The sequence below is a fragment of the Oculina patagonica genome, chromosome 1 (assembly GCF_052425735.1).
Source record: "Oculina patagonica isolate OP01 chromosome 1, crgOcupat, whole genome shotgun sequence".
Classification (NCBI taxonomy): Eukaryota; Metazoa; Cnidaria; class Anthozoa; order Scleractinia; family Oculinidae; genus Oculina; species Oculina patagonica.
In genome coordinates this window covers 27,812,745-27,839,814 of record NC_135758.1, presented here as the reverse complement: position 1 = coordinate 27,839,814, position 27,070 = coordinate 27,812,745, and the positions used below count along the sequence as shown (strand labels likewise).

At 38.0% G+C, this 27,070-nt stretch overlaps 4 protein-coding genes and 1 pseudogene across 5 annotated transcripts; 3 read left to right on the top strand and 2 right to left on the bottom strand.

Moving 5' to 3' along the window:
• Positions 1-289: 289 nt before the first annotated feature.
• LOC144649524 (G-protein coupled receptor 83-like) lies at positions 290-2,249 on the top strand. The gene has a single exon (XM_078509039.1). The coding sequence runs from the start codon at positions 321-323 to the stop codon at positions 1,263-1,265; it is 945 nt and encodes a 314-aa protein (XP_078365165.1). The 5' UTR covers positions 290-320; the 3' UTR covers positions 1,266-2,249.
• A 2,721-nt stretch (positions 2,250-4,970) lies between these two features.
• Positions 4,971-6,666, top strand: LOC144643330 (neuromedin-U receptor 2-like). Its single transcript, XM_078502544.1, has one exon. The coding sequence runs from the start codon at positions 4,976-4,978 to the stop codon at positions 5,918-5,920; it is 945 nt and encodes a 314-aa protein (XP_078358670.1). The 5' UTR covers positions 4,971-4,975; the 3' UTR covers positions 5,921-6,666.
• A 2,082-nt stretch (positions 6,667-8,748) lies between these two features.
• Positions 8,749-10,061, top strand: LOC144649516 (G-protein coupled receptor 83-like). The gene has a single exon (XM_078509027.1). The coding sequence runs from the start codon at positions 8,749-8,751 to the stop codon at positions 9,700-9,702; it is 954 nt and encodes a 317-aa protein (XP_078365153.1). The 3' UTR covers positions 9,703-10,061.
• Positions 10,062-13,290: 3,229 nt separating this feature from the next.
• Positions 13,291-18,525, bottom strand: LOC144661995 (chymotrypsinogen B-like). Its single transcript, XM_078522730.1, has 8 exons — positions 18,508-18,525; positions 17,976-18,030; positions 17,205-17,402; positions 16,254-16,460; positions 15,355-15,672; positions 14,664-14,789; positions 13,831-13,926; positions 13,291-13,393 (listed from the first exon to the last, which is right to left on the bottom strand). Exons 2-8 carry the CDS (start codon positions 18,028-18,030, stop codon positions 13,389-13,391), a joined length of 1,005 nt encoding a protein of 334 aa, XP_078378856.1. The 5' UTR covers positions 18,508-18,525; the 3' UTR covers positions 13,291-13,388.
• A 3,103-nt stretch (positions 18,526-21,628) lies between these two features.
• LOC144643348 (chymotrypsinogen A-like) lies at positions 21,629-26,050 on the bottom strand (annotated as a pseudogene). The gene is made up of 7 exons (XR_013568894.1): positions 25,159-26,050; positions 24,523-24,718; positions 23,873-24,079; positions 22,850-23,164; positions 22,238-22,285; positions 21,893-21,988; positions 21,629-21,755 (listed from the first exon to the last, which is right to left on the bottom strand). The product of XR_013568894.1 is annotated as a chymotrypsinogen A-like (transcript).
• Between the last annotated feature and the right edge of the window lie 1,020 nt (positions 26,051-27,070).

Below are 27,070 nucleotides of genomic sequence, written 5' to 3'. Positions count from 1 at the left end.
ATAGAGAAATAAAAGAAAACTCTGACATTTTTTGCAGCTTTTTACAAAGAATGGTTGTATGTTTATCGTTTAATGAGGCTTCATCCATGTAGATCAATCCTAAGATACAAATTACTAAGCAAATAGTAATTTGGATCAGTTTTATTAATTACTGTTGTGTAAATAGACCAAACAAGTTAAAAATTTAATTAAATTCATAACAGTGTACTGCTTACTTACATTCACAAATGTTCTAATTTAAAAGGTAAACCCGCGTTTCTCTGCATTTATTCAGAAAAAAAGACAAGGGCGAGCACAGTATCTCTAACTGGGCTTCGAAAATGATTGAGACAGATGTGATTTTTCTTATTGTTGCCAATGGACTTCTTAGCTTCATTGGGATTCTCGTCAATTTTTTGGTGATCTTGGTTGTGCTGAAAAATCAGCAAATGCGGAATGAACTAAACTTACTCGTTGCCAGCTTATCTGTTGCGGACCTGATCGTTTGCTTCGTGGCACAACCGATGTACATTGTTGTTTTGAGCTCTGAAGAAAGCAAAGGATTTAGATATGTTTTCGAGCTGACAGCCTTCATCGGTCTTCATGCGTCCTTCAACAGCCTTACTGGAATAACAATCAACAGAATGGCCGTGCTCCTCCATCCGTTTTCCTACACCATGTCTCATCATCGTAAACGATTGTATATAAGCATACTTGGCGGGATTTGGGTTTCGTCTGTAATCCTTGCCTACTATTTCACCACAGATTCTGGGCGAGCGATTACCCCGTACGTACACACTGTCATGTTCAGCATGTTCATCTTTTCATATGCGTATATATTCTGGGTGGCAAGAAAACAAGTACGCAAGATTGCAACTCAGATGCAGTCGGTTTCTTTCAACCATAAGGCAACGAAAATTCAGAGCGAAAACAATGCTGCCAAGACTTCGGCAATTTTAGTGAGTGCCTCACTAACGTGTTTTTTCCCTGATATTGTGTTCGACTACATGCAAATCGTAGACGAAATGAGGTTTAGCTGGTCGTTCACCCTCTTGTTTTTAAGTTCTTCGATAAATCCTTGTATTTACGTCTGGAGGAACGAAAGATTCCGTCTGGCACTGCTGCGAACAATTCATTGCATTCCGGCTTTGAGAGATCGCATTATATCATCGAATCGGGTTTATCCAGCTCAGATGGAGAGTACTAACCAAAAGGGAGTATCAACGAAAGGAAAGGCGAGCACAGTTCAGGGACAAGCCAGTTGCAGTATTGAGGACCTGGAGTAGAATAAACAAGAAATTTTCTGAAAAAATCTTGCACGCCTACCGCATGTTCAAGTCTCGCATAAGATATCTTTATGTTGCCAGATAGCGATGAAACATCACGTTTCTTTTCGTTTTTAACATATCGTGCTAAAATTGAACTTATCATCTCGAGAATGAGGTCCGATATACAAAAATGTACGCCCTAACAAAAGAAAAGGTTTAAAATAGCGAATTCCAGCAACAGAATTCAAGCTGGACTGATGGATCATTCTAGTTAGTACAATATAATTAATATTTGGGCAAAAGTTGTAGTTTCTCAATGTCACCGCGAACAACTATAACTAATTTAATCAGCCGGCGGCAGACTATTTCAAAATTTTTACTCTACAGGTCATGATTCTGGACAAAAATGTCGTTCGTTTGATGGTGAGTTAAAAGACGCCTTATTAGGTTAATTTTTTCAACCTCAGCGTTGTGAACAAATAGTATATTTGTGTTTGAATATTTCATTTTGAACCTTTGTAATTCGGACTGAGAAGAAAGTCATAATTCCCAGTGGATAAAGCAAACAAGTATAATCTGCAAAGGTAAACCTGTCGATGTTGTTGTCATGCGGACCAGTTTCAATTATACCTGAAACACGAGTTAATAAAAGAAAGCAAAAAAAATTACAAAAGTGCTTTTTTTTCAGCTGTTATTTCTTTTACCAAAAAAAAGCTCCTCTTTCTTTAAAACCGAAAAACAACCAAAGGAAAATAAAATACATAAGTTTAGTAATGGTGACTGAAAAGAAGCTTATCAAGTTATTAAGTATGATGTCTCGGGAATCGAGAGCCGGCTACTTCAGTATTGAAGTTAGCATGGAAATAATTAAATTTATAATTATACTTTGCTAAAAACAATTGTACGAAAACGTTCATATGTTATTGACACTAGCCTTTTCGTTATATTTTAATTGCACCCGCTACAACCTGTCATACAAACTGTTATAAATAAAACTTAGCAACTGGATAACTGCGACCACGTTCGCACTGAAGTTTTTTTTTTCCTTTAAATATCTTCTCAAGCAGACAGTATGAGGAGTTTTCAAAGCCATGATTATATAAAATCTTGTCTTTGCACGTCAATCAGCAAGCATCATAATCTTTCGACAGGAAATCGGCAAATATTGACTAATCTTGCACAACTAGAATATTATAAATGAAAACCACCGATCTAGCGAAGGTTATTTAATTTCGAGCTGCTTTTGATCATCATATCAATCTACCGCGAGGAGTTTTGGCGCATATTGGGTTGCGAATTCCAACTGCATATATTTTTTTCATAAAAAGATGCATAAATCTCCACGTTTTCGACCGCGTCTCGTTAGCTTTTAATTTCGTCCATACTAAACTTGGTTTCATCGTCTAAATGCTAAATAAATGCTATAAGCAGGCCATATTCAATCAGGGGCGAAAAAAAGCACGAGAAAGCAAAAATTTCTGTGAGGTTTTATCGAAACGTTCAGTTCTTGTATAGTGACCACTACGATAACTTGTTTGTAGGGGGAAGCTCAACATGACGTTATTAATTTTGGTGCTTTGTAGCCGTACCCGTTGTAATTCACTGGGAATTTACATAACACTCTTGTCATGGCATTTAAGGTTGCTTACAGATCGTTTCGTTCTTTTCTGTTTTATTTCCTTTGAAAAAATAAAATTCTGAAAGGGAGGTCATTGACATAAATTTCAATTAGAACTTGAGAACCGACAGGTTGCTGTCACCAGGAATAAACTTTACAGTCGATGATCAAATCTCATGTCAGCACATTGCAAAATTAAATTTATCTATTTTCTAAGTTTCTTTTAATTCTTTTTTTTCTTTCATTTTTTTTTTGTTCTTTTTTTTTGTGAGAAAGTATGATATCCTCTTTTTCTGACCATCAAACAGCCCATGCGTGTGTCGTGAAGAAGCGCTTTCTGTCAGAGAGAAAAACGTTTTATTCAAATAGACCTTTTGCCAGCTACTTGTCATTCTTTTGTGTTCATGCAAATCTCCTATCAAGCCTTGCTGAAGGGTCAAATATCTTTTGATGTTTCAACATGCTAACAAGGCTTGAAGAGCAATTTGCAGGGACACAAAAGAATAACAAGTAGGCTGCAAACGGTCGATTATGAGACACGAAAAACACGTTGCCACGTTTTGACGGCATTTTTTTAAAATAAAGCTCCAATACTTGAAAAGAACATAAACGTTGCAATCTTAGGCCCCGTCCACACTGACCCGGGTAAATTTGAAAACGCATCTTTTTTTCTCCGGTTAGGCCAACCGTCCACACTGAAACGGCGTTTTCGGTCACCGAAAACGGAGCTTTTCAAAAACGCTCACCAATGAGCGTTTGGACTTGAAGTGTGAAATAGTGTATTTTTATATTTTATTGTAAATAGTTTTAGAGGGCCACTGGTTTGTTAGTATTTTTTATGTTATTTTAGTGCTACCCTCGTTAAATAAAGACTTTTCTTTTACTTTTACTTACTAATGAAGCGTATCGTTTTCAAATTTACCCAACAGTTAATGTGGACGGAAAACATTTTACGCGGCGTTTTCAAATTTCTCCGTTTTTAAAATTTACCCGGGTCAGTGTGGACGGGGCCTTAATGAAAGCCAGGAAATTTCCTTTGAAATTTCCACATTTGACTTGATACGACATTTCTTCGACACCGTCCACTGTGAAATCTACCTGCAAACGTTTGTATACAGAGTCAAATATTTATCTTGGATAATAGGGTGCTCTGGCTAGCCTGCGTTGCAGACGAACTAAGCCACGGTACCTGGATTTAGTTTGTCTGCAAAAAAAGTTTAAACCTTGGTGAAAGAATGCATTAGCCTTTTGAAAAATCTCAACGTTGGCCACCAATAAACAATTAACCATTAATTTTTTTTTTAATTGTCTGAGGTTTTGACGTCATTTTCTTAAATAAAAGGCCAACTTTCTACTTCGTTTAATAGTTGGTATGCCTTGCAGCCTGCGTGGCTGGCGTTCAAAGGGGAAAGAGAAGTGGAGTTCGGGCGCGAAGCGCTTTGCCCTCTCTCCTCGCACCTCACGATCGAACTCTCCTTCAACTTCCCCTTTGAACGCTGGCCACGCAGGCTATATTCTTTGAAAGATTGCATCAGCTCCTTTTGAAAAATACCAGAAAAATATTTGACTTGGTAAGAATTTTTTCTGGGACGGTCCACTGCAAAGACAAATGCTTGTTTCGTTCCAAAAAATTGACACAATTATAAATATTTTTCGCTCTACAAAATAATACGTGTTTGCATTGGTGCCTGTGCCTGTGATAGCAGTAAATAAGGAAGATGGAAACTATTAACTTGAAATGTAGCCTTTTCGGAGAAAGAAAAGAGGTATGGGGACACCTGCTTCTAAGGCAATTATAGCCGGAGGATTAAGTACTGCGGGGAATCCAATTTTGTTTGTAATCATAACATCGCAAGTGATAAACAAAATAGGAAAGACACATGACAGGACTCTGATTTGTTTAAAAACAAGTATAATTACAGACAAAAAAAATCAAATAATCTCCACTATAACAAAACTTGAGAGTGAAATTATAAAAGTTTAGCTTTTCTAATCATAAAAGTGATTAACAAAATCGGAAGAGAGCGAAGCAGGAGACCAAAAGCCATTAATATGATTACAAAGCAAGTGTCAGGATAGTATAACAACTGAAACCGATCGAACTGTCGACATGGTCGGTCCAGAGGTGATTCTCCTCATTGTTGTCAATGGACTTCTTAGCTGCATAGGGATTATCGCCAATTCTTTGGTGGTCTTGGTCGTTTTAAAAAATCAGGAAATGCGAAATGAACTTAACTTACTCATCGCCAGCTTAGCATTGGCAGATTTGTCTGTTTGCCTCGCGGCACAACCGATGTACATTATCACATTGAGTTCTGAAGAAAGCGACGGTTTCAAATATGCCTTTGAGTTAACAGCGTTTATCGGCCTTCATGCCTCCTTTAACAACCTCACTGGAATAACAATTAATCGCATGGCCGTGCTTCTCCATCCGTTTTCCTACACCATGTCCAATCATCGCAAACGCTTTTACGCTGCCCTGCTAGGAGGTATTTGGGTTTCGTCTGTAATCCTTGCTTTCTATTTCACAACGGATTCTGGGCGAAAGATAGGCCCGTATGTACACACTGTTATGTTTAGCATGTTTATCTTTTCCTTTGCGTATATATTCTGGGTGGCAAGGAAACAAGTACGTAAGATTGCAACTCAGATGCATTCGGTTTCTTTTAACCATAAAGCGATAAAGATTCGGAATGAAAACAGTGCTGCTAAAACTTCAGCAATTTTGGTGAGTTCTTCACTGGTTTGTTTCTTCCCTGATATCGTGTTCGACTACCTGCATATCGTAGACGAGATGAGATTTAAGTGGTCTTTCACTCTCCTGTTCTTAAGTTCTGCTATAAATCCTTGTATTTACGTCTGGAGAAATGAAAGATTTCGTCTGGCACTGCTGCGAACAATTCATTGTATTCCAGCTTTGCGGGATCGCATTATATCATCGAATCGGGTTAATCCTGTTCACATGGAGAGCACTAACCAAAGGGGAGTGTCAACCAAAGGAAAGACGAGCACAGTCCGAGGACAAGGCAACTGCAGTATTGAGGACATGGAGTAGAAAAAACAGCTTAGTACTTCTGCACCAAACCCTTTATCTGTCACATTTTCAAGATTGGTACTCCCACACAAGATCTTAGCTCTGCGAGATATAGTTAAGGCCTCCTAGATTTTTGTTTGTTTGTTTGTTTGTTTGTTTCAGGGCTGTTACTAGCAAGAGGCAAGACGAGGCACTTGCCCTTTCTAAATCCTTACCCAAAATTAAAAACAAAATATGTTTTATTGGAAAAATAATCCCCAGTTGAACATGATTGATTTTTCTCATAGACTACATTTTGTACCTCATAAAAAATGTATCTGAAAACGATTCAGAGCTTCCAGATTTCAAAATTTTCTGGATGGCATGCCCCAAGAATCCACTATCAAGATAACCCTCGTCTATGGTAAAAAAGGTCTGGTTACGGCCCTTACTTAAATATATGCTCACTGCCAAAGAAAAACAACACAGTAAAATAAGAAATCCCCCTGATGAAGTGGAATTATTGATAGCGGATAATTGCTAAGTTACAGAGAACTTTGACCAATTTGTTGCTGGTTTTAATTAGATGGACAAACCACCTTCTTTTTAGTACGGGTACTGGTAGAGGTATTGACCCTTAACCCAGAAGGTACCGTCTATCAACATCTTTTTCGTCTTTCACCTTAGTGGCATGTTTGAATATAAAAGAAAATATATTTGGACACGTAGAAGCTTCGACACATTTTCTCAGTGGCTATAAAAATAATCAGGGGTGGCTTGCAAACATAAACCTGTAGATATTTTCATCAAACAGATCGATCAAAATAGAGAAAAAACGACAAGCACTTTTTTCCATCTGTTGCTTCCTATAACAAAGTAATCTCTATTTTATTATTAAAAACCATTGTCCATTGTTTAAAGATACTAGAACATCTTAGTATTGAATTACGAGCATGGGAATATTTTTGCGATTTGGCAGCAGAATTACAATTAGATTTCACTGAAAAGTGTGCTTAAACATGTACTTGTCATTGACACTATCCATCCTTTCTCTTCCAAACATGATAAGCACTCGTTCCAGGAAAAAAAAACCTTGTAGCGCATTATGATATGAGAAAAATTTAGCAAAATAGTTATGTTAATGGGCTGAAATACAAAATTTCTCGGACGTTTCGAGACTTCTGTCTCTTCATCAGCGCAGAAATGCCGTTAACGTATAGCTTGTAATGGAAAAATTACCTTGATTCTCTGTGACGTCGATCCCGCGTGGTTTTGAACCCATGGCCACGGTATTAACGCCATGTTCGTGTCCGTTATCTGCACCGGGTTCAAAACCACGCGGGATCGACGTCGCACAGAAGCAAGGCTAATTTTCTATCACAAGACTCTACATCCAAACGGAATGAACATTGACTTTGCTTTTCTGTGACATTACAAGCGCGGCGGCGCGCTTATGTATGTCGAAGACGCACTTTAATTTTTTTTTAAATTTATGAGCGCGTGCTACCAGCTAACGGCTTTTCTAAGCTGATGAAGAGACAGAAGTCTCAAAACGACCGAGAAACTTTGTTTTACAGAAAAAAAAAAAAAAAAAAAAAAAAAAAAAAAAAAAAAAAAAAAACCAAAAAAAAAAAAAAAAAAAAAAAAAAAAAAAAAAAAAAATAGTCAAGAGAGTAGGTAAGTGAATTTTATCGGATATTTTCCCTTTATTTTGAATTATAGTTTTTACGATCGTTATATTCCCAAACAAACCCTTATAATAACGTTATTACGCAATGTCACTATGTAGATCTATATTTGACGGCTCCTTTAGGACTTGGGATAACTATTTGTAATAAGGTAGTGGCTATGACGTCAAAAACTAGAGATGGATTGAAGTCTATGTTTTACGTTTTGTATGTTTCATCGAATTTACAATTAAAAAGTTATTTTAATTAAGGTTTTAAGCTCAATTTAATAGGGACATAATGGGCCGCTTAGAAATCGTTTCATTCCAGTTCTTTATTTATTCCTAAAACAATATATAAAATTCTGAATAGAAGCATTGATGGTACAATTTTTAACGTACAGTCCAAACGCGAAATGAATTTTAATTACCAGCTAAGAAACCGACAAGTTGCTGTCAGTGGGGAGATAAATACAATATACAGTCGCCTGTGGATCTAAACTCACGTCAACACATCAACATAATTTCCTATCTTGACAATCATGCAATTTGATCCGCTTTTTCTGTTCTGCCCCCCCCTTCCCTTCTCCCCTCTCCCCCCCCCCCCCCCCCCCCCCCCTCTCTTTTTTCTGTTCCTTATAGTTATATTTTGTTTTTGCAAAAACGTATGTATGTGTATTTAGGATATACTGCGGTTTTGTCTTTCTTTGCCTTTCAAACAGTCTTAACCGTGTAGAAAAGAATACTTTTTTCTCTGCCACGCAGGGCCATGTGCTACTCGAAATTAATGGCAGTTGCAAGTAAATCCTTTTTCACTTTCTGTAATCGTATCTAAAGCAAAATTCGTGATTTTGATTGGCTCTGCGCGCACCTGTTTGTCCCGTAATTGGCGCGCGATCACGACGGTTTCCAATTTATTTACAGGTATCCAATTTGAACAAATTCAAATTCAAATTAGATACCTGTAAAATTACAGTTAAAAATATCCACTTATTATAATATAACAAAACTAAAGAAGAAAATTAGAAATGTTTAGCTTTTCTTATTACATAAGTAATTAACAATATCGGAAGAAAGGTAATTGGGAGACCTATTGTCATGACTACGATTACAAGGCAAACTCGTGTTTCGCTGGCTGCCCTTATTTACCTTCAAGTACATAAAAGACAATTGTTACCATAGCGAGTGAAACCACATTTCCAACATGGTTGGGACAGAGGTGATTCTTCTTATTGTCGTCAATGCATTTCTTAGCTGCATTGGGACTATAGCTAATGTTTTGGTTTTCTTGGTCGTTTTCAAAAATCAAGAAATGCGAAATGAACTTAACTTACTCATCGCCAGCTTAGCATTAGCGGATTTGTGTGTTTGCCTAGCGGCACAACCGATGTACATTGTCACATTGAGCTCTGAAGAAAGCGAAGATTTCAAGTATGCGTTCGAGTGCACAGCCCTTTTCAGCCTTCATGCCTCCTTTAACAACCTCACTGGAATAACAATCAATCGCATGGCCGTGCTCCTCCATCCGTTTTCCTACACCATGTCCCATCATCGCAAACGCTTTTACGCTGGCATGCTAGGAGGAATTTGGGTTTCGTCCGTAGTCCTTACGTACTATTTCACCACGGATTCTGGGCGAAAGATAAGCCCGTATGTACACACCGTCATGTTCAGCATGTTCATCCTTTCTTTTGCATATATATTCTGTGTGGCAAGGAAACAAGTACGCAAGATTGCGTCTCAGATGCATTCGGTTTCTTTTAACCATAAAGCGATGAAGATTCGTAGTGAAAACAGCGCTGCCAAAACGTCAGCAATTTTGGTGAGTACTTCACTGGTTTGTTTCTTCCCTGATATCGTGTTCGACTACCTGCATATCGTAGACGAGATGAGATTTAAGTGGTCTTTCACTCTCCTGTTCTTAAGTTCTGCTGTAAATCCTTGCATTTACGTCTGGAGAAACGAAAGATTTCGTCTGGCTTTACTGCGAACAATTCATTGTATTCCAGCTTTGCGGGATCGGATTATATCATCGAATCGGGTTAATCCATGGTCACTTCAGATGGAGAGCACTAACCATCAAAAGGGAGTATTAATGAAAGGAAAGGCGAGCATAGTCCATGGACAAGGCAACTGCAGTATTGAGGACATGGAGTAGCCAAACATATTATCTGCCGCCGGATATCCAAGTTTGGTACACACAAGATCTTGGCTTTGCAAGCAAGTGATATAAGACATCCTAGATTTTGGTTTTGGGTTTGTTTCCGTTTTTGCACCGTATGTACAATTAAGAATGTAGTCCAGTACTTAAATATACGCTTACAGCCAAGGAAAAACAACACAACACTGTGACAAGCAAAGCTTACACTAATTTTGCAAAATACGAAATCAGCCGGCGGAATACAAGTCGTTTAGAAAATGGACTGGCTTTAGTTGTATATCATTTTGCTCATCAGTGCACTGACAAGGTAAGAAGTAAATCGGATGATTGCAAAGTTACAAACAGCTTTTGCGAAGAACTACTTCTTTCCCTGGCACTTCTTTTTTTACGTGTACTGTAGATGTATTGATTATCGACCAAGGAAGAACTTCAAACAGCATTTTGAAAAAAACGACAAGGACTTTAACAGCTGTTATTTATTCTAGCAAATTGAAGTTGATCTCTTTTAATATTTTTAAAAACCGAAAAGCCATCGGTCATGATTTTGAAATAAAATGTTGCTTTATCTATCGCATTTTATATAGGGGAACGAGTATACCTTAGCGTAACATTCACATGGAAATCTTTTTTGGGATTTGACAGCAAGTTTGCAATTAGATTCCATTGAAAAATTGCGCGTAAACATGTAGGTATATTTGACACTATCTATTCTTTATCTTCCAAACATGACAAGTACCCGTTACTGCGTGTCGCGTTGCGAATTTTTTTTTTTTTCAGTCAAGAGAACTTGGATGCAAGCAATTGTAAAAGAAACGAAGAAAATGAATAATAAAACACCGTTCACATTGAAATTTATTGTCATACTGAGTTAAGAGTTGAAGAAGTTATGGTTATTCGACTAAGACCTCATAGCCGGCCAAAAATATTACAAATACACCTTCCAGTTCTATACACAGAGACTGACATACTGATAAGAGTTATGACGCATATTAGGGTGCAAAATCTACTCGAGAACGTTTACCTACATGGTACTACTGATACATATAGGGTGCTCTGGCCAATTATGGGTATATTTTCGTGTCAATTAATATAGCATTCACTAGCAGCTAGGTAAAAATTTTCAGTAGTTGAATATTTACTTAGTGGGATACCTTTTTTGTAATAAGGTCGTGGCTATGACGTCGTAAATCATGGGTTGATTGCAATTTGGACGATTTTCATCCTCGCAATTCAAATAAGTAAGTAAGTAGGGAAGTAAGTAAGCAAGCAAGCGCAGCAAGCAAGCAAGTAAGTAAGTAAGTAAGTAAGTAAGCAAGTTAATTTGCTTGAAACAATTCGGGCCGACAAGTCATAGCGTGTAAACCGGCCTTTATAGAATTAAAAAAAAAATGTCTCCCATTTAATGGGCCGCTTAGAAATCGTTGCTTTCTCTTATTTCTTATAAAAAATATATATGAGGTTTCGAATGAAATATTAATAGTATAAATTTTAACAATCCAAACGCATAATGATTCTAATAACCAGCTACGATCAATAATAAGTTGCTGTCAACAGGAAGTAAAAGGCAATTCACAGTCTCCTGAGGATCTTATCTTACGTCAACACATCAAAAAAAAAATTCCTTTCCCGACCTGCATTTCGATCCTATTTTTTCTTTTCCTTTTTGTTATATTTTGTTTGTGCAAAAACGTAGGCTAAACTGCTGTTTTGTCTTTCTTTGCCCTTCAAACAGTTCCAACCGTGTAGAAAAGAAGTTGTTTTTCCTCTGATCATGACTAAGGAAAACGCACTACTCGAAATTTATTGGAAAACATGCGCCCATCTGCAACAGAAAAACAAAATGAAATACAATAAATTAATTAAATAAATCAGTTTTCACTTTCACTTTACCGACATTCAATTCGATTAATTTGGCTGTCTTTAATTTCGTTTCAAAGTTTTGCCCAACCAGCTGTTTTGATGGGATGCGTCAGCTTTCTGTGAAAACTTCAAGGGGAATCATTTTCCACTTATTTTTGGCCACTTCTAAAGGGTGGCTTTTAGTGTTTTTTCGTATCTGGCGTAGCACACAACTTTTAAAATACTCTTAGAACGAACTGTTGTTTTTTGCTAGATTCAAGATTGTAATCAGGATACATTTTGTATCAGATGATTGTATTAGGATACATTTTGCATCAGATGACTGTATCAGGATACATTTTGCATCAGATGACTGACTGACGCATCCTCAGGATACATTTTGCATCAGATGACTGACTGACGCATCCTCAGGATACATTTTGCATCAGATGCCTGACTGACGCATCCTCAATAAACTCTTCACATTGAATGTCTCGTATTAGTGTAGTCAGAATTTATTATTTTAATCATGGCGAATTATCTACTCCTCAGAAGCTTACGACAATCACGATTATCGACAAAAAAGGACAGGGGCAAAATATTTGTTGGGGGGGGGGGGGGAGGGGGGGGGGGGGGGGGGGGGGGGGGGGGGGGGGGCCCCCCCCCCCCCCCCCCCCCTCCCCCCCCCCCCCCTCCCACTACCCCCTCTTTTCTGACTGGCGTCCTAGATAACAAAACAAGGAGGTTTTAATACAAAATGTCGTATAGTATACTTCGAACAAGTAAAATATTAAACTGAAGTTAATGGATTCGCCGCTTTCTTGTTTCTGTGTCGTGGACGAGGAGTCTCTCGAGCATTTTTTTTTCTTAAAGTATGTATGTTTATCGTCTTTGGCTTTCAGTATTAGACTGGCTCGGTCAAGTGTTATTGGATAAAATATTGTACATACATAGCTTTTAGTGAAACTGATGTCGTTTTTGGTTTCTCGAATACTAGTAACAAGGACATAAAAGAATGTAAACCACGTAATTCTGATAGGCTAGTGTCTTCTATATCAAGGTAGAGCCAATGAATATATTCCACTCTTAGCCTTTTAAAAGCCAAATTCAATTACACACGTAAGATCGAAGAGAATATTGATGAATGAAGCCCACGATAAGCTGCTAAGTCATTAAGAAATTGAAATACTACTTCCGATCCGAGATAACTACTGGCTTTTCTTAATTATTATTTTTTATGTTTTTTTTTTTACTTTTCTTCGCATAATGCATGTTAACTTTATGTCATTTTTTTTTGCTTTTATGTATGTATGTATGTATGTATGTATGTATGTATGTATGTATGTATGTATGTATGTATGTATGTATGTATGTATGTATGTATGTATGTATGTATGTATGTATGTATGTATGTATGTATGTATGTATGTATGTATGTATTTGTATGTATGTATGTTGTTTTCTTATTAATTACTAAAATTTGATTAAAAAGAAATAAAATACAAAAAAGTAATCGTGTAAGTGATTATCACAATAGTCGGACGACGCTACTTAGCAGGGTTAATGAAGGGATCTATTTTTCCCTTTCTCAGCTCGACGTTTTCCTTTTTCTGTCGTCATCTTATTCAGTACCCAAATCTCCCTGAGTACGGAATTACCCTGGTCCCTTTCTCGTGCCCAGACGCCCTCTTGATACCCTCTCCTTCCCTCAGCTTGCGCATTGTGAACAAAAACAGTTAAAGCATATTCAGTTTTGACGAGTTACTTTATTTCTTATACATGTCCATCACTGTTTGTCACTAATCATTGCCCACATGTCAAATGCAGTCTTCTTTTTTTAACGTTTAACCTACGGAAGATGAAAAATTCGTATGAAAGTTAAGCAGACAGTGAAACATTCCACAATGTTGTCATTAGGTTTTAGTAATCTACATAAAAGTTAATTTGCTGGGAAAGTTGAGGTGAACTGGTTACTGCATATCCTGTTCCAGGCTCTCGGTAGTTGGGGAGAGCGAAAAACGCGCGAGCGAACTACCGAGAGCCTGGAACAGGCTTGTTACTGCATGCAAAGCGTGTACATTGGTATTTCTAAGGCAAACTTGAAAAGCAATTGTTGTCAAGGACTGTGTGGAGTTTTAAATTTTGCAAAAGGAAAAAAGGTGCAGGTAAGTCATATTACACATAAACGTATGTTTTGCAGTCTTTTTAGAGTCGATCGATAAGAAGACCGTGTTGGTTATAGAAAATATATCAACAAAAGCAGATGTATGCGAGCTAACTACTTACACTCGTTGCATGTTTTGGGACATTCCTTCCTAAAACTTGGCATTCTATCGCAAAAATATCGATTACCAGCACAATAATCTTTCGTATCTCTGCAATCTGCAATGAAATATATGAACAGGGATCACTGAAACTTTCTACACGTTAGGCGGGATTGCGAATTTATAGTTAATGGTTTGGATTCACAGAATCTGAAGCTTTAAGGAAACTTCTCATCTAATGAAAATTAAACTTGCGTTTTTAAAGTAGGAAAAATAAGTGTACCCCACTTGTAACGATGGAAGATTTAGATATAGTCATTTCCTTATAATTTTATAGGAGGTTTTTATCTCGAATTAGGCGAATTTAGTGCTAAGGCTCTTATTGTATTTCTCGCCATTTAAATTTCATTGAATAACATCTTCTTCTACGCACAAGTAATGGATAACCGTGATGCTAAGTTCAAAAATTCTCAGATTAAATTTAATGTAAACTAATGTATGCAAGAAATTCGATTGGTGTCTTTCTGAGCCTACTTAATAATCTTAAAATTGATTGATTAATTGATTGATTGACTGATTGATTTAAAAGCTTACAATTTACACACGTATGAGCAATCGACTCTCCCACAGTTGCCTTTTCTTGGTGAATTATTTCATTATTTATACCTTAAGCTAATTAATAGGGACCTTCAGATTTGACTGCGAGTACAACATCGAGTCGGTCGACTGTTGGAATCTCGCGTTCCCCCACTTCTCTCCCTTGCTGACTCACATTCGGGGGGGTGAGGAGGAGGCACACAATGGTGACTCGTCTCTCTCATCTCGTCTCTCTCCTCTGGTCCCTGAAGTACAAACCAGGCGGTGGAGGTTTCTCTGTTATTGGTGGCGGCTTGGTATCCGGGCTAGTGGTTGGCAGTGGTGGTACTGGTGTCTCTGGCGCTGGTGGTTGTGGGGTGTTTTGACCGCCTCCATCACCTTCTCCTGTGAAATAAGGGCCGGAATACTGAACAGAGTTGCAAAACATGTTTCTGCATCTTGTGCATGAGAAAAACGCACAAGCACGTCTATGGTATCTTCAATCGTTACAATTCCTTATTCGTTCCTTAATTAAAACGATGAACATATTTGATAGCGGCTCGTATCCATCCGTTCTTTATATGGCTAAACGATTGTTTATTTAACAAGTGCGTCTATGGCTAGACGCAGTAATTCATTGGAGGTCCTCTTTCTGGGCACGATCGAATGGGGCAAGACGAGTTCTCGACGCGCGACAAGAAATGAAAGGATTTATAGTAATCGAGGATTTCAAGTCAATTGTACTTTGCGCTCCTTTTGGTTGCCCCACTGGTGTCTATATTATGATTTCCCCAACCATGTTAAGCAAGGCTAGCGCTTACACTTGTATTGATACCATTTCCTATGCTCACATAATCTTGCAAATGAACACTCAATTTTCTTCGTCACACAAATGTGTAAGCTCTCCCTGATTCCTAATAAAAAGTGTGTCTGGGAACATTTTGAACTTAAGCATATATCACTTACATACCTATCATGTCAAGTATCCACGATACATGGTTTACAATCTTTGTGAACACCGTAGGATAAGCAGTTGTACACCGTTTCATTCCAAAACTAACAGCTCCATGCAGATACCAAGTGTTTCCCATCTCACAAACAAAGGGTCCACCACTGTCACCTCGGCAACCTCCAGACGCACCCTCCCGTCCCTCCCCAGCGCACAAGTGCACATTACTGTCATATAAACTCCTGTACTTTGCTTTGCAATCTTCATCAGACCTGACCGGAAGCTTGGCCTGTTTTAGTTTATCAGCAGCTGGGCCCCAACCGGAAACAAGACCCCAACCTACAAGGATCAAATGTACCTGAGATTGTTAGCAGGACATAAACGTGCTTTAATGAGAGATGCACCATTTTTTTAAAGTAAGCTGTCTACATAAAAATCATTAAATGAAATCAACATGTGACATTTTATCTTTAAGGGGCAATAGCTTACTTTACAAATAATATTAAGTTATACATCAGCAGCCAATGCAATGATGGACGAATTCTGGAGCAGAAAGATACGTAACGTCTATGAAGACACTCCTAAGGAAGTAATTTCTTTTCATTGTCATTAACATGCATTCTCCATGCGTTACTGTAACCCTGGTACATCAATTACGAAATTTAAAGTACCAATCAAGCGCATTCCTTATTTTCTGAGTTTTGAGATAGTTTTAAGAAAGGCGAGCAGACAGAAAAGAGATCACACACTTCAGGGAAAAAAACAAATGGGGTATTTCAACGTAAGCTATCGCAAAAAGTCTTACCAACGATCCTATGGCTCAAAAACAAAGGTCCTTAAAGTTTGAAAAAAATGAAAAAAAAAAAAAGATGACTGACATCGCGAAATCATATTTGGCGCAAAAATAAAGCAAAACAAACCTGTTATATAACATTTAGCGTTCAAGTCTGGGGTTTTATTGGGAAGACAAACTGTTGCCACTTTGTCACTCAGTTCCACTGGGCTTTCCAGTTGAAGAACAGCAATGTCGTGCCTTAGATGTTTCATGCTAAAACCGCTGTGCATGTGTATCGCTTTGACCTTTAGCTTCTGTTGTACATCAGTTGTACCTTTTCGTCTGTGAGCACCTAGAGACAAGCAGAATGGAAAAGTGCATCTCAAATACTTGTACATTGGTTGGATACTGTTATCTTGAACTCCCCAGGAAAATTAAAAGTTGGCCAAGATAGCGGAGGAAGGTAGTGGAGACTTGGCACGTAATACAGTTCAGAATAACAGCGGCTATTTTTTTTTCTTTCCTGACAGAGAAACTTGAGATTAGGTAGATACTTCATAGAATGTTACTGTAGAATCGCAGATTTTAAATACAAAAAAATAATGAAATTTGCGTAGTACTGTACTGGCTACCCCACCACGAGAAAGCAGGGATAAAATTAAAATTAGATCAAGAGAAACTACAAACTGTTCAATTACCGAGATAACCTATTTCGAGATGACTTACAATATTATTGACAAATACGACCAAATGCAAAGGAAATGGCGTTTTGTTCGAGATAGCGGGATACTATTGCGGGATCCTATTGAAAGATCATATTTGCAGGCGCTCTGTTTCCTTTTTTCCGTTACAGGAAAAAGAAGGTTGTATGGCTGCATGCAGGGTGAAATAGTTTGCACCCATGCTAATAGCACATTTGTTGGTTTCCAAACGCAATATTGGGCATGAAAAATGTGTCATTAACGAGAAGTGTAGCAATATTGGATGCAAAGTGAAAACTAACCCAGAGTCAATTGTACTACGGCAACAATTCTGTCAAATTAAACGAAAGACAACGCTTTCCAAGAATATGCGAAAAAAACTTTCTCTATCTTACCAACAACTACTGTGTATGCACTTGGATCAGGAGTTTTGCTAACGCAATGTGCTGCAGTCACAATCCAATCAGGCCTTATTAGTGATCCACCACAAGTGTGGTAGCCGTTTCTACGGAGAGAGATCTGCCACGGCCATGAGTGCGGGGCTGCATTTTGACCGTTAACCACCCGAACTGAGGATGGTCGCTTGCCACACCCTGTTGATTAAAGACGAAGCCATTAATCAAAAGGGAACTGAATTTAACATTCTACTTTATGTCTCAGAAACGTTCACTCACTGTGCAAACTCTAGAGTAATAAATAAACATGCAATTTAACAATGTACCATTAGACTTGCATTTTATTTTTATTTTTCAGGTTTTAACATTTTAATGACAACAGTTGTTGTTGTTGTTGGTGGTGGTGTTTCTCTTATCATGATTTTAAAAGAAATGTATTCCATTTTTTTTAACATGAGAAAATAGATTAAACTATTAAACCATAACTTTATGCTGTTACGTAGAGTTGCCACGAATTCGAAGAGTATTTCAGGTTACAGGTCCTATGGGTCTCTTTCTTTATCAAAGCTTTTCAAAAGTCATTTTTGTCGAATATGGAATGAAGTTTAGCTCGAATCAATGTGCTCTCTTGTTACTAAGCAATTGTTTTTAGTTACGCCCGCATTGTAGATATGACATTCCAGAGCGTCGCAGGAGAATAACCAGTGATTTAAGCAAAATATAACAACATCAGAAAACAAATTCAACACAGTAACAAACTTTGATATTTACCGTCACCCAACGCAGCTCTAAGTGAAAGGAAGATTAGGCCAACGAAAATCACCATCTTTAAGAAGTAGATAATAAAAAATTTGTCAGACTTTTATTTGATGCAGTTAAAATTATGTGCACCATCACCTGCCGCAGATGTTTTAAAGCTGCTCTAATTTATTTCACTTCAATCTCTCCACAGTCCTTTTTTGGTCATTAACGTATCAATGGAAAACATCAAAAAACTTAAGAGCTTTATTACATATAGCTACACAACTTGAGTTATATTAAAACAACCCATATACATTTGCTACAAAGTTCCTTTAAGAGAAAAAAGTAGCAAATTTTGAGTTGGATTGCTACTCACATTAACAACGTTAACTAGAAATAACACTCCCACCTATAGAGAAGTATACGTATGTGCATGCCAAAGACAAAAAAGGGGGATAAAACAACAGAACAAGCACACGACATATTTTGAGGCTGATGACCAACATTAAACGCACGATGAGCCAAATAAAACAAAAATAATATAAATAAAAAAAACACTAACCTTGACAAAGCGCAGGTGCCAACAGGGCAACAATTACAAACGTGAGGACGAACATCGTAAGATGATTTCGTCTACCCGCCTTTTCAATACTATAAAATGTCGCTAAATATCGGTGACTTTTTGATTTTGAAGAATCCTAATCTTTTATGCGTGAAGCGTGTCTCTTATTCTTTCAGGCATTGAAAAGCGCAAGGGCTTTATTGGATTTAACTAAACAAAAGGTCTCTTTTGTATAACAAAGAAATGGGCATGACAGAGGCTAAACCGATATAATTGATCAGTTGGCTTGACTGTGACCTTCATTCGATGCCCATCTGCAAAGGTGTGTGTAACATGTCAGTTCAACCTGATAACACATACTGTTGCCGGAACCACATCATGTTAGATTTCCACATACTTTTCAAACATGATATTTTGTTTTGAGGATAGCGATAGCCCTGTTCTGCGTAAAAACAAAATGCCGTTAACTGCAAGGAGAGGAGTTTTTGAGTTACCGTATTTTCTCGATTAAACGCCGGACCCCGATTAAACGCCGGCCTCGTATAAACGCCGGGTCAAAATTGCTAGTTTTTAAATAAACGCCGGGGGCGTTTGTTCGAGGTCCCGGCGTTTATTTGAGGTCAAGCTAACAAGTAAATATATTCTGTTTGTCACAAATCTCGATTGCAACATAAACTATCTAATCCGTAATAGTGCACCTTTGGGAAATAATCACCTTTGGATACCCAGGGACACTTTTTCGGGGCAGAACGAAGAGAAAAATTGTCCCGCCTTGACAAAATGCAGCTTGGTCTCGCAGCGCGGTAACAATAAATCAATCTGAAAAAATTGGCAGAAAATTGCTGTCCGTTAATAAACGCCGGGCCCCATTAAACACCGGCTTCAATTAAACGCCGGGTTCACGAAGTCAAGTTTGAAATAAACGCCGGGGACGTTTATTTGAGAAAATACGGTACCTTTTTCATTCTTTTAGGAAGAAATATAGAAAGAAATATATTATTGATTTTTTTCCTGGTCGTATTAATGCAGGGATGAGTTAATAGACCTCATGCAGACGACGATCACGTAACTTTTATCCTACCAAAACTTCAGCCTAAAATTAACGAACGTTAAACTGTAAAAGTTTGTGATACTTTATATAATTGAAAACTTGTTTAGTAAATTTGGTAATTCTAAAAAAGAGTTTTGTCTTACACTGACTTCAAAATCGTCAGTCTTTCATATCATCCCCATTTGTGTTCCTTTTTAGTGTAGTGTTTGTACACTACACTAATGGAGTTAGTTTAGTATGGAAGCGAATTCCGCTACGCCAGACGTAAACAGTTAATTGCGCGGTCAAGTGGAACAAGCACGTAGACATACATATGCAAATTAGACTGGAACTGGCTTGTTATTGTCCACGAATGTTCTAGAGCAATGGGTTAAAAAAATTCGCGACAAGGCTCAAACGCGCTCTGGGCAATTGAGAGAAAAAAGGTACTCGCAACATAAGATAAATGTACTTCACCAAAATAAACTGATTAAAGACTTACAGCCAGTGTACAACTCTGTGAGATGGTAACAGATTCACGCGAGTAATAACGCAAACAAAATACTTGATGTAAGACTTCTAAGTGGATTCCGGAGATACCGGCAGTAAAATGAGAGGACATTTAAAACTTATAAAGGATACACGTCACGCAAGCCAGTAGTAAGAGATTAATATTTGAGCTCTGGGCAGTTAATAGGGAAAAAGGTCATCGCAACATAAGATAAATGTACTGCACCAAAATAAACTGATAAAAAACTTATAGCCAGTGCCCAACTCTGTGAGATGGCAACAGATTCACGTGAGTAATCGCGCAAGCAGAATGGATTCCGGAGATACCGGAAGTAAAATGAGAGGACATTTAAAACTTGTAAAGGATAAACGTCACACTAGCTAGCCTCTCTCCTCCGCAGAGGCCTCTTTCGTGTTTCGTACGGGCTGGGAAATGGGGAGAGGTGAAAAGTAAGCGCGCGGAGCCTGGAGAGAAACGAAACGAAAGCGCGCGGGGGACACTGTGTTTTCCCCTTCCCCCACTAAAGAAGCCTCTGCGAAGGAGAGAGCTAGCTAGCAGTGAGTGATTAAAATTTGAGCTTGCTGAGACGTCAGCCTGGTAGCAAGTTCATACGGACATCATTATTGAAGAATGTCACAAGGCTGACTCTAATTATTTTCCGTACAAAAGCTACCTTCTTTAGTCACTGAGGTGATGTGCTTAAGTCTTTTTTAACAAAATTTATAGTTTAGTCACTGCAAGATCTGATCATAAACCGTTTTCAATGTGTTAGGGGAAATTCTTCTTTAGACAGATCACGTTATTAAAGAACGTGGCAGGATGACTCGAATTATTTTCAGTAAGTAAGCTACCTTCTTTAGTCACTGAGGTGATGTGCTTAAGTTTTTTTTTTCACAAAATCAATAGTTTGATAAGTGATGCCATTAACTACCTCCCTTATTTACTGCAAGATATGAAAAACCGCTGTTAACGTGTTGGGTGAAATTATTCTTTAGACAGATCATTATCTCGTCTGACAATTGCCAGACATACAAGCTCGACTGGTGACGAGTCACGTGACAACTCTCTCAAACACTACACTGTCCGTTCGGACCGCTCGTTAATTATAAGTCCCTCTAGCTTTGACCTCTTAAAAGGAGACTTAATAGGGGCGGGGGGCTGGGGGTTAAGAGACGGAGTGGTTTTTTTTTTTTCAAATCATATATTTCAGTTATGGTGCATAAAAAGAAATGAAGTCCGTTTTTTATTTTTTTAAATTGATTGCAAGGCTTGCACAACGACAAAATAATATTTATTGGCCTGATATTCGACTTGCTGGAGAGGTCTTTTTTAGGGTCAGTATACGTAATTTTTGAGGGGCAGTATTGAAACCAACCGTGACTTGGCTAACGCGCGTTCACCCGCTTTTCATATGCTGAACCTTAAGGAAAATAGTGAAGTTTAAAATTAAAGAGATCAATCTTGTATAAATACAAACAACACTTTAGAAGTTGTTCCGAAGAATTCCAAGAGTGAAAACATTTTTAATAACAACCAAAGGGAGATACGATATGGACCCTTTAAGCCTTTGAGAACAACAACAACAACAAAACAAACAACAGTGGTATTTGAATCGTTGATTTTATTTTCCGCAGTACTGTTGTATTATTTAACGCTGACCCATCATATCATGACAGTCAATTACTGATTTATTATTGAATGCTCAACCTACGGAGAAAAAAACAACAACAGAAAATGTGTAAAAAAAAAGCGAGAAGAGGAAGTGACCAAGTGTATTCATTTCTAGTTAGCATCATAACCATTTTAAACTATAACAGTTATTATAATTTAGTCAAAATGCTTACAATTATTACAGGTAACTGGGCAATCCCTCTTGATGTCCGGCATGAAGCGACAAAATATTTTGTTGTCTGAACAGTCTTCTCGTTTATCTTTGCAACCTGTGAAATGAGCACAGAATGATAAAAGGAAGCCCTCATGTTTCCGTTTTGTTGTCAGTTTACCTTACTTAAGTTAAATAGGCTGTAAGCGTCAATTAGTTGAAATATGGCTATTTTTTGTTCCACAAGACAAGCTTACCAACAAGAGAACTCAGGAAACGAAAATCGCAGTTTTTTTTAATATGCTACTTACTCCAAATTCGCTTTGTTTTGTTTTATCTTAACAACAGTTTCATGTTTTTAACTTACCTGGCGGGAATGTTTTTGGAGGCCGCGTTGGGACTGGCGGTCGGTTTTCTAGGAAATGAAATTGATAGAAAATTTGTAACAATAATTTTGTTATTTTAAAGGCAATCATTGAACTAAATTAAGCCCCAAAGCTGGGTACCGTATTTTCTCGATTAGACGCCCCCGGCGTTTATTACAAAGTTGACCTGGTGGACCTGGCGTGCATTTGACTCCTGCAGTTTTTTTAGCCTGGTTTTCATTTAGCAACGGTTTTTATTCGTAGTTTTTGACAACTACGTATCTGTTTAATATAGCTACAGCTTATCATAGCTTAAATAAATATCCTAGGGACCTATATTTAACTCCACCTTGGATACCCAGCGTTTTTTCGGTACCCGGCGTTTAATCGAGAAAATACGGTATATTAAATCACTATCAGGGACAACAACACAAAATGGCTTCCAATTACATTTTAACATGCAGTACAGTTCCTTTCTTAAAGAATTGATATTTAGTTCATTCATGTCTAAAAAGCAGTATTTAGCATACTGGGGCATTAACTAAGGCTTAGCTGAGGGGGAGGGGGGTGCATGGAACTATGGAACTTTAAACGGGCTATTAGTTATTCTTTACCTAGTTTGTCCATTATCCAAGGAATGTAAGTTGTGATTCGTGCAAACACGGTGTTATACTTAGTCGGGCATCCCCGCTTGCCAAAGCTAACAGCACCATGAAGGTACCACGTTCCACCCTTCTCACAGACAAGCGGGCCCCCGCTGTCTCCCTGACAACCACCTGAACCACCCGAATGTCCCTGGCCAGCGCAAAGGTGAGCCTTCCTGTCATAGCGACTGTACTTCTTTTTGCATTCTTCATGTGACACTACTGGTATCTGTGCTTGTTGAAGAATATCTGGTGCTGATCCACCCCCGGAAAGACGTCCCCACCCTGCCACGGAGACCATAAAGGAAAATACGTCAATGATTCTATTTGAAATTAAAATGAACCAAAAATATCTAAACGTCAATCTTTAATTCTCTTTATCTCATATTACAGATATAATTTGAAGCAGTAAGGTGGCAATGAGAAAAGAAAACATCTACTAAAGTACAGTTCTTTTTCTTCCACAAAGTATATCAACCACGAGAACGAGTGTTTCATCAAATTTCTAAACACCGAAACCAGAGAGTCAAGAATACAACGCCTACCGAAATTCGAGACAACGTTAGAAGAAGTCTGCATAGCAATCAAAGAAAATTTACTTTTACTTTTAGAGGTAGAAAAGGTGAAGGTCTCTCAGTAGGAGTTAAGCGGCCTTCACACGAAAAACTAAAGTTGGCAAACTCATGTTGGCAAATTCAAGTTGGTGTGTATGAACGACACATCAACAGTTGGCAAACTGTTGATGAGAATAGAGACAAGTTCTATTTTGTCGTCAACAGTTGGCCATCTTGTTTGTGCCGTTGTTGCGTCGTTCACACATACTAACTTGAGTTTGCCAACACGAGTTGGCTAATAGTTTGTCGTGTGAAGGCCGCTTTACGCTTCTCACGTTAAGAAATGAAAAAAGGACTTGGTTAATTATCTGATTTGTATTTTAAACACTGAATCTTTTTCCCAAGAAACGTAGTGAGAATACATTGAAGAATACTAAACCTGTAATGTAACATTTTGTCCCGGGGCTTGGTTCCTCCGTAGGAAGACAGACCGGAGACACTTTGTCACTTATCTTAGCAGAACCTTTCAGCTCAAGAACAGCAATGTCGTGCAGCAAATTTTGCATGGTAAAACCGTTGTGTTTATAAACAGTCTTCACCTTGAACTCTTGTTGGACAGCCGTTGTACCCTTTCGTCTGTGACCACCTGACAAACAGATATTTTTGTCTCATATAAGAACATAACAAGGTGAATTTTTCAGCAATAAAAAGTACTAACTCTGTCTAAAAATACCAGTGGTAATGTTATAAGAAATAATTGAGTATCATCAACTAAGATATCTTGCTTAGTGAAGAAGTCACAGTTTCTGTATTCTCAAAATAATCATCAGTTTTGTTTCGTTTCGTTAAACTATCCACTAAATTGCCTTGTACTTTAGTAGATATTCCGTTTGACTTAAATTTTATATTCCAGTTTTCATTTTTATTGGTAAGACATCTTTAGCGATTAACAAAGTGAACAAACTTAACGGAACAGCAAAAGTGATAACAACTTGGTACGCTGCATAGGCAACAGATTATACGCTGCATAGGCAACCGTGTATAATAATTTTCAAGACCTGAAATTCAGTGCACCTCAATTTAGTTTACCTACTACCACTGTGTATCCGTCAGGATATGGACCGATAAACACAATGAGCCGCGGTCACAATCCAGTTAGGTTTAATCAGAGATCCACCGCAAATGTGGCGACCTCTGACACGGAGAGAGACCTGCCATGGCCATGAATGAGGGGCTGCATTCTGACCGTTAACCACTCGTGCGGAGAACGGTCGCTTTCCACATCCTTAAAAACGAATGGTAAATAAAATGATAATGATAATGTATTTATATAGCACATTTTCCATGTGTTAATGTTCAAATGCGCTTTACCCATTTTGTAATTTAGTACATACAGTCAAGGCCAGGCAACAACACCGGGAGCTTCGCGCCCTACTCTTTGCGAAAAGCGAAAATTACAATGTTAAAATGAGCAGCCGGCCGTAATTAAGAAATTATTCTTAATTTCGACAAGGCAGATCAGAGGACATTTCAGTGGAGACTTTTGCTATAGGGAGGGAAATATTGCCAGTTTTAGGAAGATTGCCCGATAACAGGATATTTCACCACCTTACTTCACGGCACTTCTGTTAAGAATTGAAAATGAGCCATGTTTCTAACAGTTCTAATAACCATCATAACCTTATCATTTTTTGCTAGTTTTATAACAACAACTAAACGGCTTACCTTGGACGATTGAAGGCGCCAACAGTGTAATGATTACTCCAATGAAAAGGAACATCTCTGAACAACTTTACGTGCTTTGTTGTTACACTGCCAGTCTTATGTACCTTGCTTGCTACCTTTTGTAATACTAACCATGCAGTCTGTTTATATATTTTCTTAGCTGGTTATACTTAAAAGATATTGCCATTAGAAGAAATATAAATCTTTCACGTAAGAAATTTACTAGAAGGCAGCTTTTGTAGGTAACACAAGTTTATTATTAAAGATAGATACACATAATGCTTCTTCCTTAAACAGAAAATGAAAGCTCTGGTGCAGGTAAACCAACATTTAGTTATTTCGGATTATGATTCGGGCAGATCATGAATTCATGACATGCTTCACCTGCAAAGTTATATGAACATCTTACACCTGATAAACCCAAGGTGGCATAGTTTCTTGGTAAATGCTAGCTTTCCATACGGACACTCCAGGGCCTTATTTATTGTAAATTCCCTGTTGCATCCCACGAAGGAGGGGGAAGAAGCTTTTTTTTTTTCAGAGGGGGATACTGAATTTAGCAAAATGTCAGTAGATTGTTATTTTAACGCTTCCTTAAACAACCAAAATTAGTGTCCATTGTGTTATATTTGGATGGATATATTCGTTTCAAAAATCGTTTGTGTATGAAAAAATATCACTATCAAATTTATCTTAATTCAAACCAAAACAGGTGCTTCTTTTGAACAAACATAACACGTCTCTGTGCATACTCTCTAACAACGCAAAATGCAAAACAAGATTTACGATATGGGTTTATAATCAAAAAAGTTATAATTATTATTACTTTTTTTCATCCGCTACTAAGCCCTCCTCTCTAATTAGGCCTTAGTTTATTGCCAAGATTCCCCATTTCCCCATTCGTCTAACATCCCCTTCCCCTCCCCACTTCCCCCTCTTTTTTTTTCAAAACGACATTTAAACGACAGTCTGTATTACTGGTGCTGTTAAACCGTACCGAACCCGTCCGGTCACTTATTCTCATTTAGTGTATACCACACAAGTAAATAGTGCTTTTCGCGCGAGCTGATTGGTAAACTCGGAGGTGATTCAGCAAAGTACTATTCACCTCCGAGCAGCTAAAGAGAAAAAAAAACTGCCTTCGCGCGTCGCTTGTTTACCGAAAGTAATGTTTTAGTTGCTCAACTTGTGTGGTATATACTAAAACAATATTATTCACCTCAGTGTCGGTGAATGTTGTGGTTTTACCTCCACTTCGGTGAATAATTGTTAATTAGTACATGGCGAACTGTGGGAGGAAAATAATACAACCTGGCCCATGCTAAAATAAATCGTAAATGATCGCGAAAGCTGGAAGGGCGGATTATCAGTTTCAATCAGTAATTTGTCCTTGATCTTCGGCTGTATGACATTTTACCTCTTGTGCTAGAACTTGACTATCTCAGATGCGTATCATAAAATCTCGAAAATATCCCCCATTAAAAAATAAAAAACTAATCCTCAGACACAAACATTTCAGACGCAAAAATATGTAGTTAATATTCCTAACCCATAACTTCTACTATAATTATGTAAACAAACAACATAACCAGAACATTTTAGGGGAAAAAGGGTGACAGATTGAGCACTCCAATTCGAATCCCCCAAGGGTACTGAGTTAGAGGTGATAATCCTGTCTAGGGATTGATAGTCCCCAGGATACCTAATAATCGCACCGGGAGTGCTAATCCCCTAGTTTACTTAGTACGAGGTGCTAATCATCAAGAAGGGGTGATAATCCCTCAGGGGTACTGATTGAGAGGTGATAATCCCCCAGTTTAAGGAGTAATATGAGCGTATGCGGTACAGGGTGACCTATAAGGGAGCACTTAAATTCTGAAGTCCCCCCCCCCCCCCCCCAACGTCTGAAAAG

What these genes read in the sequence shown, in the direction of transcription:
- LOC144649524 (XM_078509039.1), top strand. Translation starts at nt 321, where the DNA reads ATGATTGAGACAGATGTGATTTTTCTTATTGTTGCCAATGGACTTCTT.
- LOC144643330 (XM_078502544.1), top strand. Translation starts at nt 4,976, where the DNA reads ATGGTCGGTCCAGAGGTGATTCTCCTCATTGTTGTCAATGGACTTCTT.
- LOC144649516 (XM_078509027.1), top strand. Translation starts at nt 8,749, where the DNA reads ATGGTTGGGACAGAGGTGATTCTTCTTATTGTCGTCAATGCATTTCTT.
- LOC144661995 (XM_078522730.1), bottom strand. Translation starts at nt 18,030, where the DNA reads ATGGTGATTTTCGTTGGCCTAATCTTCCTTTCACTTAGAGCTGCGTTG. An exon ending in TGCATACACAGTAGTTGTTG is followed by an intron (nt 16,461 to 17,204) that starts GTAAGATAGAGA and finishes GCTTGTCTCTAG; the next exon opens with GTGCTCACAGACGAAAAGGT. An exon ending in CGCTAAATGTTATATAACAG is followed by an intron (nt 15,673 to 16,253) that starts GTTTGTTTTGCT and finishes TGATCCTTGTAG; the next exon opens with GTTGGGGTCTTGTTTCCGGT.